This window comes from Cladophialophora psammophila (assembly GCF_000585535.1).
Source record: "Cladophialophora psammophila CBS 110553 chromosome Unknown aczJe-supercont1.30, whole genome shotgun sequence".
NCBI lineage: Eukaryota > Fungi > Ascomycota > Eurotiomycetes > Chaetothyriales > Herpotrichiellaceae > Cladophialophora > Cladophialophora psammophila.
Genome location: NW_006912951.1, coordinates 217,179 through 232,995, shown reverse-complemented (window position 1 = coordinate 232,995; position 15,817 = coordinate 217,179). Strand labels below are relative to the sequence as shown.

Below are 15,817 nucleotides of genomic sequence, written 5' to 3'. Positions count from 1 at the left end.
TTTTGTTTTGCCTCTTTTTTTGTTGTGGCTGTCTCCTTCATCACCACCAGTCACCCGCCTGACGCCACTCAGGTAATATGGCTCGTCAGGCCGGGCTTGTCTCTCTTTCGGTGGCAGCGTTGAAATTGAAAGTGCTGGGGAAATGTATCATATACGAGGCAAACCCCTGCAGAGGCGGTCCTCCTCGAGGATGGCCTTGCGGGCGGAGGGGACGAGTTATGACGATATCTATCATTTCCTTACCACAGAATGGCACCGGCAACAGCAACGGGAATAGCAATAGGGCAATAGCAATAGCAATAGCACCAGTCAGCCAGTCAGTCAGTCAGTCAGCCAGTCAGACATGATCTGTCTACCTCCCCTCCTCCAGTGTAAGCATTGCACGCAAAAAAGCAGGATGGCACGCTGGAACAAGCCATCAAGGACAAGAACACGGACGTGTGTGGGACAGAGCTAGGTGCCGTCTGTCCCGTCCCACCCCTCTCCTCCTCTGGTGGACGCTTAGGCCATAGACAGTTCATGTGCATGCACCCACCCACCCACCCTTGAGCTTTTGGCCATGGCGGTACGGAAGACTCGAGTTAACCAAAAGAGACCAGGACTATAGGTTAGTGGGTACATACTTAGTCACAGACGATAAAGAGCATCCATTATCCATCCCTTGCCCATCCTCTCATCTATCCACCAGCCCATTTACATCTGCAAGCCGTGGATGGCGATCACTCTGAAGCGCGGTTCCGAGTCGCAATACCAGGGTCAAAGTGAAAGCCAAAGCAAGGGGGAAGCAGAGGGCAGAGGGCAGAGGAGAGGGCAAGAGACGGCACATGCAAGGACCCCTTGAGCAAGTGATGCTGCCCCAGTTAATACGAGCCCTCCTTTGATCGGTTGTCAAAAGTTCTGGCCTCGTATCGAAGGAGTTGGAAAACAAATGACCTAATCACTTGTAACTTCTCCTCGTATGTACACGCTCCACCGTCACCCTTGCGCCCCTCCCTCCGCTTTTTGCAGAATGGGACTCCATGCAAGAAGCTCGTCCAGAAGCAGCGCTGGCAGCACGCACACCCTTGAAAGGAGAAAAGAAAGCAGATGAAGAGCAGGAAAACTTGGTTCGGAGACGAGATGAAAGGCGTCATCAGGCAGAGTCGCGAGGTTGGTTTTGCTTTTGGAGCAAAAAGGGGATGGGAAAGGGGAGGCAGGCGGAGAGATTCAGTCAGTCAGGCTGTTCGAATCAAATCTCGTATCCAGCGGACGGGGGAGGAGGGCCCCTCGACAGGAGTTCAGCCTGGGTGTGCCATTGTGTCGTCGTGGGTTGTCGCCCTGCAGGCAGTGCACGGGCCCGCATAGGAAGGAGCCCGGCGAAGTTCAACGCATGAGTGAGCTGCGTGAGCGGCAGAGTACGAGGTAAGTGAATTAACTCACGCGAGAGCTTTTCCTCCTCTTGGACCAAACAGCGCCGGGCAAGGACGGCAGTTTGACATCAAACTTTGGTGTGCCACCATTTGCGGCGAATCAGATCAGACGCGCCTAATCATCCCCCTTTCGGGAGGGAAGCGCGGGGAGGGAGGAAGGGATGGTGTGGAAACTCTGAATCGATTGATGGGTAGATCATGGTTGTGGTTCCGGTTGAGTTGGTGGAAAGTCAGCCTTCACTCCACCCGTGTACGTGAGCACAGCATCGCTTGAGTATCACGACCACCTCCATTCATGCATGCAAGTAGCATGCACCAGAGAGTCGTACAGAGTCGTGACGCCTCCAGCTAGGACGCTTCCAGGCCATCCTGAGCCGATCACCAACCCCGGCGCTTCACTTGGTTACACAGGGGTGCGATGGCCTCCGGCTGGTTACGCAGTGGTTAGACGGGGTTGCCAGTTGGTTACCCAGTATACAGGGGTTGGTTGGATTCGCCGGGCTCCGATCGTTGAGGAGCATGATGGGGCTTTTCTTTTTCCAATTCCAAGAAAACAGAGACATCGCCAGGTGGACAGATAGACAGACAGACAGGCCAGACAACTCGTGTTTTTCGCTTAACAAGGCGATGATCTCATCTCCAAAGCAAGCCCGAATCGGAGTTCGGCTAGTTAGGTGGAGGACGAGCAGCTGGCAAGGGTGGTTGAAGCAGCGGTGGAGAAGGAGGATGAGGGCGAGGACGACGGGGAGGGAGAGATGAAGCGAGGTGAATGTGTGGCTCGTGACTCGCCGTCGTCAGTACTGTAAGTACTGGGTATGGAGCGAGTAACAAGTCCTGGTAGGTACGAGGTACTCGCTGGGAACCTCGTCCTGGCGCCAGAATGGTGCTGGATTTGCTCTGTTGCTGGGCTGCTGCTCGGATCGGCTCCATCAATCCGCCCGCCCTCCGATTTCGGGTTAGCTCGCGACATGTCTCTGTGCCCGCAAATTGCGAGATGGGCAGTTAGCTGACTCCGAAATTCCGGCCAAGTGTGGTGGAGGTACTCACGATGCCCATGACCTCAACTCAACAACCCCCAATATTAGGTCCGTGTCCTCCGTGTATATAAAGTAAACCCCCAAAAAATGGGCAGGACGGCACTGGCACTTGGAAGGGGTGGTGCCTGTACGAGGTAGAGAACACTTCACCAGCACCACCCACCACCATTGCACCAGTGCTGTCCTATGGTCATGGCAAACAAGGAACAAGATGATCTTGTATTGGTGACTGGCGCGAGCGGGTTCTTGGGAGCCTATTGCGTCTTGAAATGTCTTTTGAGCGGCTATCGTGTGCGAGCCACCATCCGATCGGCCCAAAAAGCAGACCATGTGCGGGAAATGCTCAAGGCCGGCAGCAGCAGCAACAACAACAACAACAACAACAACAACAACAACAACAACGGCCTCGGCGACGAGTCGCTGAACCTCGACAACCTCACCTTCGCCGTGGCAGACCTGCTCCACGACGACGACTGGCCACAGGCTGTCCAGGGCTGCCGCTATGTCTTGCATGTCGCCTCGCCGTTTCCTCCCGGCGCCCCCAAGCACGAAGACGACTTGATCTTGCCCGCGCGCGAAGGCACGCTTCGAGTGTTGCGTGCGGCGCGAGACGCTCACGTCAAGCGTGTCGTCGTCACCTCGTCCTTTGCCGCCGTCGGGTACGGGTTCCCTAAGAACCACCACGGGCCGTTTACCGAGGACATGTGGACCGACATCAACGGGCCCGGCGTCAGCGCGTACCAGAAGAGCAAGACGCTGGCGGAGCGTGCGGCCTGGGACTTTGTCAACAGTAGCAACAACCAAGGCGGCGGATCATCGCTGGAACTCGCCGTCGTCAACCCCGTGGGCATCTTTGGCCCGGTGCTGGGCAGCGACTTTGCCACCTCCATCATGCTGGTGCAGCGCCTCCTCAACGGCTCGCTGCCCGCCTGTCCACAGATGCAGTTGGGCATCGTCGACGTGCGCGACGTCGCCGACCTGCACCTACGCGCCATGACCGACCCCAAGGCCAAAGGCGAGCGCTTCATCGCCGTCTCCCCGCCGGGCATGACCGTGCAGCAGATGTCGCTGGCGCTGCGCGAGAGGATGGGCAGCGCGGCCAAGCACGCACCCACGCGGACCCTGCCCAACCTTGTCCTGAGACTCATAGCCTTCTTTGACCCGGCTGTTGCTCTAGTCATTCCCGAGCTCGGCAAGTTCAAAGAGATCTCGAACGACAAGGCAATGACCGTGTTAGGCTGGCGACCTCGGCCGCCCGTCGATGCCCTCGTGGCCACTGGCGAGAGTCTGATCAAGTTTGGCATTATCAAGTCAGCATGAATGGAGTTAGCTGGACCACGGAAATGGCTTCTTCTGTAACCGCTGTTTCACAGGCTATTGGCTTTGAAAGATAATTCGGCGTCGGATGAAATTTATCCCGTTACTGAGCCCTATTTCGCCTTGGCGCCCAAATAGTCTTTAGGTACATATCTACCACTACTTTGGAGGTAATAGCTGTCAGACAGATTACTCTCTCAATTGCCTTTGGTCGATACTTGAATACTATCTCGACCTCGTCGTCCCACAACGTGCTACAACTTTTACAATCCCCCTGTCTTCGAGAAACTTGAGCCAGGAACAACTCATTTCGTCTTTCTCGTTCCCACCCCCTGGGATGACACGCGCTTTTCTCGCCAATGAAAACGACACGATCGTTCTTCCTACCGGTTATCAGGACACGACGCTGCTTACCTTCTGTCACAAGTTGGAATTTTCTGGAACTTTGTCCTCGCAATACCTCGAGGCGTTGTCAGTTGCGGACGACCACCTCCGCTAGGATAATGTCTAGCTAGGCCCGCATCTTTCCATGCGAAGGCTTCAAGGTGCTTCCTTTGCACGAGAAGATAGAAGAGAGACTCCCCTGACTATAAGGCTGAAAGATTCTACCCTGGTCTCTTCATGGTATCTTGCTAATGAGAAGGCTATCTACTGTCCAGAGAAAAGCCCTCACTCAAGGTCTACATTGCTGGAGAAGATACTACAAATGAGCTCGCCATCTCCCGCTATATCAAAATTAATTGATACAGAGCATCCTGGCAAGGCAAGACTGCGCGGTTCTCGACAACTTCAAGATCAAAGGACCTCATCCGTCTCATCAATGTCTCCTCTTCGCCCCAGTCGGCTTGACTTACACAAATCGTCAACATCAGCTTCTTGAGAACGCTTTGAGCAAGGATCTCTTACGCCAAAGCTTGCTTATGACTTTGCAGGGCTTGGACTTCTTACACCAAGCAGGCGTGGTGCATACAGGTTTAACCTTGTAACTGGTACCTCGGATACCCCGCTAGCTAAGTATATCCCAGATATATCACCAAACAATATCCTTCTCGGGATCAAAGAGGCCGTCGTGCTCTTCAAACTTGAGCAAGCGGAACTAGAGAACCCGTCTCCACGCAAGGTTCTGGCGAATCGAGCCATCCACCTTTCCTACACCCTGCCAATTACCTTCAGCGAGCCGGTTATTGGCTACCTCGGAGCCGTTCGCTTGGGAGAGCCGGGACAGAAGCACTCTGGCGACGTCAGGACTGGGAGTCTGAAGGTGAGTGAGACCTGCACGGGAGACAATGGAATATATGTCTCGTTGGTATGGCTTCGTCCACGATCAAAGATAACTGGTTCGCCCTAATGCCAATCCCCGATCAAAGTCTCGAGACACGCGAGAGGAGTCTACAGGGGAGCGACAAGGAGCTTCTCCTCGCCCTCGCCTGCAAAATTCTTCGCTGCCTCCCTGAAGAGAGGCCATCTGCGGAAGACCTTTTCGAGGACGGATTCCTGGTCCAATGGATGTCTGAGGAGAAGTGAGATCCTGAATCAGTCACCAACAATTCGTCGCGCGCTGCGGAACGAGACTGGCTTGAGAATTGCTAGTCAGGCCGAACATTGAGCGTATCCAACAAAGACTCCACACATCGAAACATGCTCGACAAGCAGAACAGGTTTTCCCAGTCAGGGTCTGGCGTCCATAAAGCGAGAAGGAAGGGTTCGCGCATTGCATCATGAGGGTAGGGAAGAGAAATGGGTGACACACAGGACACCACGTTGTCTCGGCGTGCAAGTGCACCTGCAGCATGAATGATGTCCTTGGCGTGGATCACGACAACGGACTCGATCATCTGTGAACCCCATTGTACTGGCAAATGAGGCGGGATATCATCTTCGTACTGGCTGACATGGTCGAGGATGCTGCCCGTTAGGATAGCAGTTTCAGGTCAAAGGCATTCGGTGAAGAATCAGATGCGTTTCCGGGCGAAGCCAACACTCCTTGATGCCATGATGACTGGCCTATGAATGACTTTTGCGTTCGGCATCCTCAGAGACTACCTTATGAGCAGCGATGTGGTCCGAACGTGGCATCGTTGCCTAGCAGCAAAGAAAGGAAATGGAGACTTTGATGAGGCGGGAGGTGATGCGATGAGCAGCTGGGTCCACTGAGTCTTCCTAGGTACTACCCGGGTATGATTGAGAGGTACTGGCCAGGGGAAATGCGCATATACAAGTAGGAGCAGAATTTGTGACTGCCATGATATAACATCTCATCATCATCGGCTTCTTTTCGTATATTTTTCAGGCTTCTTTCCTAAGCGGGAAAAAGCGCCCGCTTAATACGACAACAAGCAAGCATTTTCATCTCATGATCCTCGTCGCGTATCCCTTCCAAGCCTGTGATACACCATGGCGCCACAAACAATGCCACAAATGCCTCTATCAACCACATATCACAAACCGCTTGGTGCAGATGAAAACAGCCCACATGCTCGCGAAACCATGAATGCAACAGCCGTTAGTTCTCATGACAGCTACCAAACATATGCTCAAAAACTTCGTCACCCCTCACCCCCAGCATCGCGCCATTGGATCAGACACTGCAGATACCTGGTCAGGTAAATTCCACGTTGGCCCCGGTTCTTCCTTCCCTGGCTAATCTCGCCTGCGCCCGTTCAGCCCGCCTCCTTCTCCTGTTGTTAGCATACTCCGTTGCTCCACTTGTCTCCGTTCCAGGCGAAGTCACACCACTTCCCGCCGGGTACCCTAGGTTGCTGGCTGATCCTGGGATAGGCGGTGGAGGAGGGAGAGGCACTTGATATACTTGACCCGTGCCTGTTTGCGCGGCAGCATGCTCAGGCGGTGTAGGATATGGTACCGTGGGAGCCGGACTCGGCCCAGCGACAGACGCTGGTGGTTGGGGGGTCCGCGCTGCCGCCGAGTGTGGTGTGGCAGCAGCTTGAGCGGCAGCTTCATTCTGCGCGGCCTGCTCGGCTTCCAGCGCTTCGGTGCGTCTCCATCGTCGATCAGCACTGCTAGGTCCCCCCATGGCCTCACTGTCGCTCCCGCTGAAACTTGACCCTCTCCTGGATCTTCTTGCCGCTGCAGAAGCCTGGCGTTCTTTTCTCCTCGCTTCGCGTTGAGCTGCGGCTTCTTCTTCCGTCAAGCGCCGTAGAGTTACTTGACGGCCGTCGTTGTGCATGTTGATTTTGACACTGACTGGAGGGGACTCCATGCTGTCCGTAGGGTTGTTGTTACGGCTACCCTGTCGTCGCCGACGGCGGGAGTCCTCTGCTGCGGCGGCTCCGAGGGCAGCACCTGCAAGTCCAGCGGCGGCTTCGTCGCGGAAATGGTGACGATGTCGTTGCCTGCCCGATCCTGTGGTGTAAATTTCACTACCCGATGATTCCAGGTGAGGCGGCGGCACGGGAGGCATTTCTCCTTGGCCTGGAGGCGGAACAGGAAAAGCAGCAGAAGGTGGACCAGGCTGAACGATCGGAGGATCCTGGCCAACGGGCCTGATCCGATCTCTGTCGGCAAGAGCACTTGCTGCGGCCGCCCCCACACCTGCACCTGCTGCTGGGGGGATGGCACCGCTCATTCCAGGCGGCCCCAGGTCAGTCGACAGATCTGATGCAGTCTGACTACCCGACCTGCCATGGCGGGCTCGTCTTGGTGGAGCGACTCCATCGCCGGTGTACCTGTGGGCCGAGGTCATGCGTGCTGTTCTCTCATCCTCTATCTTCTCTTTCCTCAGTTGTTCTGCGCGAAGGTCTTCTTTGCGTTGTTTGCGATTTTTGAACAGTTGTCGAATGGCGAACACTGTTCCTCCTGCAGCCACGGCGTCTCGGAATCCATGCGATCTCCGGTCGCGGCGCGACGGCGATCCAGAGGCGAATGAGTCGTCCGTGTACAATGACCCTGAATCTCTGTGTCCATCCGAGCCTGGTGTCATTGGAGTTTGGGCGAGAGGATGTGTTGGCCTCACATGGCCTGGGCTTCCACCAACCGGCGTCACCGGACGAATGGAAGCTGGCCTGCCTTCTTCCATTCGTGACATTGAGTCCGTCGTGACAGACTGATTACCGCCAAGGGGCGGTCTGTAAGGACCGACGTCCGACTCGTCGTCGTGGTCTCTGCGACCCATCAGCTTCTTGACCGCAGCAACCACTCCTCCTATAGCTGCGACCTGGAGAAGGCGATGCCCAATACCATGGCGAGACCTGTCGGATAGTTTGTCGTCGTAATAATAAGAAGATGCGCTTCCCGTCACTTCTGTCCCAGCTCCGTCTCCATGCACACGGTGAGGTGAGTCGTCCCGCCCCGAAGATCGTCTCCTGAACAATGCCGCCAGACCCGCACCAGCTGCTCCTGCAAGTGCCAGTTTGCCCAATCCCGTGTGTCTGCGGTCGTCAGTCTCAACGACCTCAACCTGGTTATTGCCGGCGGGTCCATAACGGCCCCTTCGCCGCTCCGCTAGATATTGCAGGACGAAATACAAGAAGAGCAGGAAAAACCCCCATAATGAATAGAGAACGAACAAGTAGGGAGGCGACCCGTAGAGCGTCAAGCCAAGTGGAACCTGAATGATGCCGAGCAAAGCAATAGCTCGGCCCAGCCAATGATGCAGCATGGCACTGAGAGGAATGTGCGGGCGTTTTCTCCCCTTTTCTCTTCGGTGCAGCATACATCCTCCCATGATCTGCACCCAGATCAAGACATAGATTGCGACACCAATCCCATGGTGGGGATTCGTCAAACTTCTGTTCGGGCCAACGGCTTGAAAGCCCAGAATGATGATCACGGTGCTCAAGAGGAGGGTGAGGATCTGGAGCCAGATGTGCATTCGTAGGGCAAGTCGGGGCTGGCGGCCGTAGAATCGAACGAGGAAAATGGCGAGCGGGACGATTCCGAGGAATGTGATGGCAGCGATGATGCCGTGCGCTTCGACCAGGCCATGGTAGCCGGTCAAAGAGAAAAAACGATTTCCCATTCCTTAAGTTTTGACTTTGTCAGTTTACCACCCCGTCGCAGGATGTTCTGGACTCTTTCTTCTTACCATTGTATCTCATTGTCGCAAAATTCAAGCCAACAAGATTGGGTAGGAGAAAGTCATCTCTCCCTGCATCCCAAGTGCCGTCGCCCACATGCAGTGTATTCGAGTCATAGGTGCTACTCCCCGGGGGAGATAGTTGCGGTGAGGGCGACATCGCCCCAAGGCAGTGTGTTTTAAACAATCGACAGATGGATGATGCTGGAGGTTGTTCCTCCGACAGTCAAGGTGTTGGAACCATCCAACAGCGGGAATGAGGTTGGTATTTTGGTGGACAACAGTTGCTGTTGCGGCTCGATCGGGAGCTGTCAATGATCTTCGCTTTGTTTACTCGAGCTCGGCAAGCGGGGTAGATGAATGGTCGACCCTGCTCTCCTGAGAAAGCCGAATGGATTGTATTGTGGGAAGGGGGAGAAAACCCAGCTGGAGTCGACCTTGGACCTTGGTAGGTAGGAAACTATCACAAGAACAAGTGCACAACGGTCGATGCGATTGTCTGGATGCGGCCGGGGGTGAGTGGGTGAGTTGAGTTTTGGTGAGTTGTCACTGCTTGCTTTGCCAAAGCGCAGGTGGCTGCCAAGATCGACCCAGAGCGGTAGGATGGGCAACAGCCAAACGACTCGCCTCAAGCCGCTAGAGACAGGCACAACCATCACCTGCACTAAGAGCGGGCACCATCGGCAACATCACTAAGTACTGGGTACTGGGTACTGGGTAAGCACCCGGGAGTACCCAGTACATGACTCGCTCGTACAGTACATAATAGCACCAGCGGCGGGCACTGTCGATTCTTCCATTGTCGATTCGCCACTCGAGCGGTTGTGGCTGCACACTACCATCATGTCCTCCGTACTTACGAGGTACATAAGAAGTAAGATGCGTTCGTCCACGTTATAAGGTCCATATTTACCCTTGGTCTTGACAATTATATACAGATGGCTACCGAGATCCCCCCGACATTTCACAATGATATGCCCAAGTTGCCAAGAGAAGGTAAATCCACGGCCAGCTCACCCCCCTTTGGGACGTGGGTGATGCTGCCCTGTGCTCACCCTCACCGACCCGACGCCTCTTCAAAATCCTCTTCAGACATCCATCCTCAAAATGCTACACTAAGCTTTCCGCGTTAGACAACCTAGCATTCTCCATCAAGTTACACGTTCAACAAAGAATATCTCTCCATTGTGTATATCCCAAACCTGTACCTTTCAAGCAATGACGCGTAAGACACATCCCTGAGCCTCGATCGCAAAGCCGTTAACAGGTCTATAGGTTCGCTCTATGGTGATAGAGACACTACTTCTACCCCTCTCAACTCATCTCTCGAGGGCAAGGTCAACGGATTTCACTCAGATTTGACGATGCTAAAATCAGAGTTGGCAGCGACGAAATCAGAGGTCAAATTAGACATAGCACACCTCAATCAGAGTTGAAACATCTCAATGACAGCCTTACTACGCAGAAGAAAAGGTTCACTGAAACCGTCTCTGCGCAGATCAGCGTCCTCAATGCAAACATGGAGTTGAGATTGGACAAAGTTGAGAATCGACATTTGTTTCGAATGCTCTTCGCTGTAAGTGGTCTTCGCATTTACTATATACTACTTTCTAATCATTACGAAGGGATTTGGTTTGGTGATCATTGGAGTGGATGGTACCGTCACTGCTACAATGGTACGATACCAGACTCCCTACCGTCCAGATGACCTAGGCTCCAGCAGTCAAACAGGTTTGAACCAAGAGAGGGAGGAGATAATGTATGATTAGACGCAGTCACAGGCACGGCAGATGGGCTACAACGAGTCACTCGTTATCCAGAGATTGGTAAATTCACAGCGATGGCGTGCATGGCTTGATAGACTTACACGGCGGCATCATGGGCTCACTTTCCCTCAGTAGCTTTTAGATGTTTTAATACGACCTCCTTGAGTGGGAGGTGAGCGATACTTGAAAGCGGCGCCAGGCAGGTGAGCGCCCACGTGAGCTCGCCGTTATTAATAATATTCATCAACTCCATCCGCATTAGGTGTTCTGCGGACGGAAGGTTATAATCGCAGCGAACGACGCAAGGCTGATTGCCGAGTCTGCGGTAGATAGCTTTCTCGTCCTCTATAGATCTAATGCGATGGGAGCGCTCTTCGTTCCGAAGAGAGAAACTTTCCCTCGTCGGTGGCTCCCCACCAATCTCTCCAGATAATTGAGGAATCGTGAGAGCATAGCCTCCCTGCTGAACAACAAGGCCTGTTACACCAGGTCCAAGAATCCGCTCTACCACTTTTGTGCCGTCAGGTGCAAAAACTCCCATGCACGTCGTGTCACAGATGATGACTTGAACGTAAACTAGTATAAGAGCAACTAGTTCTTCCTTCATTTCACATGATGATGCTGTTTTGGATCACGGGGATGCCCGATGTTTTAACCGCTTGACGCACCGTTCGCAGACAGATCCCGTGTTTACTTACCGAGTAGGTCGTCACTGATACGCCCAGGCAAAAACAGCCCACCATCGCTAACCTGACGGAGACAGTCACCTGGAAGGAGTAGATTTTGTGACTGGAGGCCAGCCCATCATTGCAACCCTCCCCCATTGACCTGAGAAAATCGATTCCCGCCTCCTCCCGACTTGTAGAGAGGGAGCCTTCGGAGGGAAAAACAAATACGTGGCAATGGTGGCCTTGAAGAGGGATTTACATCGACCACCGGACAACTACGCAGTTAAGTAGAATGATACACGGACTCGTGTGTTCGGTGGCTCGAGGTCGGGGAGCAAGGCGCTCTGCCTCGTACGGAGAGCCTAAAACTTCAACCGGTGTGCTGGGATGGCAAGGGCGGCGTGACTCGTTGAAGGTCTAGGGGGCTCGGGGGGGGGGGAGCTGAACAGCAAATATCCGTTCGCCAGCTGGATGAAGAGGGGGACGCTAGGTGTGTGATTTGATGGGATCCACGGCAAGGGTGGAGAATGTCGGAATGGGATTGTACAATGATTGTACTACGTCCATGCGCTTGGAGGCAACTCCCGTCTTGGGCATCGACCACTCTTCTACATTGGCTATCAGCACGAATACACAACCACTATCCAGGTCGATGCCGTCGCCAGCGCCAGATTGGCATCTGACTCCTCTCCACAGCGACCATGATTGATGCCGAGCAGTGGGCTCGCTTTGTAAAGGCGGTGTCAAGGTACGGAGTGTTATGAAGAAGAAGAAAAAATTATCGCTCTTATCAACGCCCAGATAAGCTAGCTACATACATATGTATCTTGGAAACTAACCGATGCGTTTCTCCAGGCTGTTAGGATGGATCTAGTGAGTTCATCGAGGAAGAGAGAGAGCGACGTCGATGGTGTTGGCAAGGCCACATCGCTAATCGCCCCGACAGCACATTATCCTGGAGCGCTTCTTTCTATCCTCAACCCTGGCTGAACTGGAAACGCCGCAGCACTCAAGGCCTCGCCATCGACTTTCCGCTTCTCAACGTCCTCGGCTTCGTATGCTACACCATATCAACCTGCTGTTTCCTATACTCGCCGACGATCCGGCAACAATACGCCCTAAGGCACCCAGCATCCCCAGAGCCGACGGTGCAGTCGAATGATGTTGCTTTTGGCCTGCATGCCGTCGTCCTCGTCATCTTGACCTACTCGCAATTTTTCTTCCGGTTATGGGGCTTTCAAGTGTCAGCTCGTCAACGAGCCACTCGCCCCGTGTTGGCGGTCGTGTGGGGGAGCCTTCTTGCCCTTGGGGCCATGGCCCTGTTGGTTCTTCTTCGCTCAGGCCGGGAAAATCAGGATCCCCTCGACTGGGCCTGGATTGATGTGGTGAGATGCCCTTCCACAGCGCTCCATTTTTGACTCGACTCGACTGGCTTACCATGTATCGCCTCCCACAGCTGTACACATTGGGATATGTCAAACTCGTTTGCACCTTTGTCAAGTACATCCCGCAGGCTTTCTTCAACTACAAGCGCCAATCGACCGAAGGCTGGAGTATCGTGCAAATCTTGTTCGATCTCACCGGAGGCGTGCTGTCCATAGCTCAACTTGTCCTGGATGCGAGCTTCGGCGGGGACTGGAGTGGGATCACCGGTAATTCTCTCAAGCTGGGGCTTGCCAATATCAGCATGGGGTTTGACCTGCTTTTTATCGTTCAACATTATATTTTATACCGCGGCCAAGGACAGCTGTGGAAGGGCTCAAACGAGGAAAACGACCCGGAACGGCCGCTGCTCAGTCGTTGACTGCACAACCCAGCCATCTCGCCGCCACTCTGCTTGACTCCAATATCAGTATCCCGTGGTTGAGATGAGCGATCAGGACGGGACAGGATGAGCTCCGAGTCCCAGAATATCTCCTCATCGGACTTTGGGGTGAAGGATATATCCTGAAGACGAAAGTAGTGGACGCTCCCTACTCGGACGCCGACCCCTTTTGCCATAGGGGCCACGCATGGGTTTCTTATTTTGCACTCTTGTTGAGAGCCGTCTCTCCCAAATCTGGGCCAACGGAGGCGCGGGCTGTGCACAGGGATGGGCCGCTGGCTCCTCGCTAAACCACACCACTAGCGACGATTCAGCGGGATTCGTCCAGCGATATCCGACGGCCAGCTCGACGGGGATAGAGTGTGGAAATCAGGAATGGCCAAAAGGACAAGTATCGAATAGGCGAGCGCGGGTTCACTGGTGGAGTCAACGAAACAGGTGACTGAGCCTTCTGCAGATGTTCGTCACGCTTTCAGTTACAAAGACACCATACAAGTAGAGAAAGCAAGAATAGATTAGCTGCGAATGTTAGACAATGTTTGTTCGTACCTGGTACTCTACATAGAATGTGGGAGGCCGTGCCGAGACAAATCCTTTTACTGTTTGATATCCCGACCGAATAAGGCTTCCACGCTAGGTTTCATGTCACCGAGCATGTATTACCCTGGTCCTTGTACCAAGTAGAAGATGGTTCGCTTACCGTTGGCCGTACCTCGTATGTAGCTCGCCATCCCTTGCCGCTCCGTGACCATCGCAGTAAGCCGGAAGCACTTATGCTACTAACATTATTGCAAGACCTTTCTTTCAGCTTCGTCGTTGTAGCCAGACTAGGAGAGGACACGCGAGGGAGTCGGTGGAAGTAGCTCTCCGGAAGCTACATCCTTGAGCCTAGCTAGCGCATCCGCAGCCAGCGGGGGCCTGAGAGATTTTTGTGGCTTCGGGTAGCAATGGGATTGGACTGGTCACTGGAGGGGAACCGCCCTCGGCGAACAAGAAGACTTGCCGTGTGCTCGAGAGTCGATTTCTTTGGCTGCTCAACGATTCGAACCGGGAAGTGTACGTCTTGCATATTGGGACCAAGGCCCAAGTTTGTTTTATTTTTCCTTTCTTTTTCCCCCTCAAGAGATTTAAGCGAGAAGGCCGGAGAAGTGAACGGGTCACAAGCAGTTTGGTCTTGCGAGTGCGGGGCGGTCCAGGAAAGCTAAAAAGGGGTCGGATGTCGACTAATGTAATCACATGAATGAGGCTCTGATGATCTGAGTGGACCTGAGATGGGAGGCAGAAGCCGGAATTTGACGGGGTGTGGGAGAGTCAAAGAGGAAGAGAGATTGGAGAGAGCTTGGAGAGAGCTTGGAGAGAGCTTGGAGAGTGGAAGAAGAAAGAGGATGGGCAGGACAGGACACATCACACCTCGCTCGCTCCCTCGCAACGCTGTTGGAATCCACCACGGCCAACTTTTGGGTTTGGAGGGATTGTGATTTTGACGCCCAATCTGTGAGATGCGAGGTGAGGCAGGCAAAGACACCAATGATAAATGATGGCTTTAGTGCTACAAGCAGAAGCGGGTTGCTGCGTTGCTGCTGGTGCCAGCGCCCTGCTATTGTAGGATCGTTGCTTCTTGATGCGTGGGATCAGCTGCTGTGTTCGGCTCACCAGGCTCGAAGCTCGAGCAGTTTCTTGTCTGGGTAGTTAGTTGGCCGCTCCTGCACAGGTGTCGAATGAAGGAACCTTGGATTGGATCTAATGGCATACGAATGACAGCAGGGCGCAGTCAGAGTTAACTCGTGGCTATCTGGTGGAGGGGTTTGAAGGAACCCCCCGGGTGCCTGGGCCGGCCTCTCATTGGCGTTAGCCTTCTCTGGTGTGGGGCGCTGAGTCGGTGACTTGGGGGCGTCTCTCGCCTATGATAAGTGAGGCTCGTGTCCCCGACTGATCTCCATTAGCGATAGCCCACCCCAAGCCTAGCCTCCCCCGAGGGAGCCTCAGCTTTCTGTGCTGCGAGCCTCCATGGGCCACCAGGCTTTTTCATTCCATTAATTAATAGCCGCAATGCCAGACCGTGCCTGGCTCCCTAATGCAATAGGTAGGCAGAGACTAGCAAGTCTTGATTTAGCGACACAACAACGCACTCTGCTCCTCAACCATCTCTCCTGTCCTCGGCCGCCAGCAGAAAGCAGCCGGCAGCCACCAAACCTTCGACTTTGTAAAATAGCACCCCATGGCCCTGATGGCCCCTACAAAGGCCAAGGATAATCCCATCCAGCACCACTCTTGCTACCCGAGCTCCGCGTATCCTCGATCCCATCCACGATTCCTACTCCTCCCCTCAACGGAACCTGTAACCTTGTATTTCCGCCCGAAGTTGCGTTTGCGAGGGGCTGTGCTGTCAACTTGGCTACGCATCCACGCTAAGCCTCCCAAGGCTCCAGGCAATTCTTTTTGCTCCCATCATCAAAAACCTTGAGGAACAAACGACGGGAAGGAGACGAGACGAGACGAGCTGCGAGGTGAGAGGTGAGGAGACGTGACTTGACGAGTCAATTTGCATCCCAACCTCTCTATCTGCGCTTCGGCTCCGCACCGCATCCAACAGCCTCGCAACCTTGACGGCTACACGTCGTCCTCTGACTTGCTCATACCTTTCCCAGTCGAAAGCCGCTGCTCTTTGTCTGCGTTTATCCCGTCACCACCCCCTCCCACCTCCGATTCCGAGCAGTCCCAAAACATCCGAGACAAAAAGAGAGTTGAACCGTACTTCTG

General features: G+C 54.1%; 5 protein-coding genes across 5 annotated transcripts; 3 read left to right on the top strand and 2 right to left on the bottom strand.

The window, feature by feature from the left end:
* Positions 1–2,638: 2,638 nt before the first annotated feature.
* On the top strand, positions 2,639–3,766 carry A1O5_12019 (uncharacterized protein; the record flags this gene model as incomplete). Its single annotated transcript, XM_007752588.1, has 1 exon — positions 2,639–3,766. One exon carries the CDS (start codon positions 2,639–2,641, stop codon positions 3,764–3,766), a length of 1,128 nt encoding a protein of 375 aa, XP_007750778.1.
* A 666-nt stretch (positions 3,767–4,432) lies between these two features.
* On the top strand, positions 4,433–5,281 carry A1O5_12018 (uncharacterized protein). The gene is made up of 2 exons (XM_007752587.1): positions 4,433–4,735; positions 4,789–5,281. Exons 1-2 carry the CDS (start codon positions 4,684–4,686, stop codon positions 5,109–5,111), a joined length of 375 nt encoding a protein of 124 aa, XP_007750777.1. The 5' UTR covers positions 4,433–4,683; the 3' UTR covers positions 5,112–5,281.
* Positions 5,282–6,362: 1,081 nt separating this feature from the next.
* On the bottom strand, positions 6,363–8,958 carry A1O5_12017 (uncharacterized protein; the record flags this gene model as incomplete). The annotated part of the gene is made up of 2 exons (XM_007752586.1): positions 6,363–8,743; positions 8,808–8,958. 2 exons carry the CDS (start codon positions 8,956–8,958, stop codon positions 6,363–6,365), a joined length of 2,532 nt encoding a protein of 843 aa, XP_007750776.1.
* A 1,844-nt stretch (positions 8,959–10,802) lies between these two features.
* On the bottom strand, positions 10,803–11,087 carry A1O5_12016 (uncharacterized protein; the record flags this gene model as incomplete). Its single annotated transcript, XM_007752585.1, has 1 exon — positions 10,803–11,087. A coding segment is annotated over one exon (285 nt), but the record flags the coding sequence as incomplete, so codon positions are not given.
* An 846-nt stretch (positions 11,088–11,933) lies between these two features.
* On the top strand, positions 11,934–13,036 carry A1O5_12015 (uncharacterized protein; the record flags this gene model as incomplete). The annotated part of the gene is made up of 4 exons (XM_007752584.1): positions 11,934–11,980; positions 12,088–12,105; positions 12,179–12,617; positions 12,689–13,036. 4 exons carry the CDS (start codon positions 11,934–11,936, stop codon positions 13,034–13,036), a joined length of 852 nt encoding a protein of 283 aa, XP_007750774.1.
* Between the last annotated feature and the right edge of the window lie 2,781 nt (positions 13,037–15,817).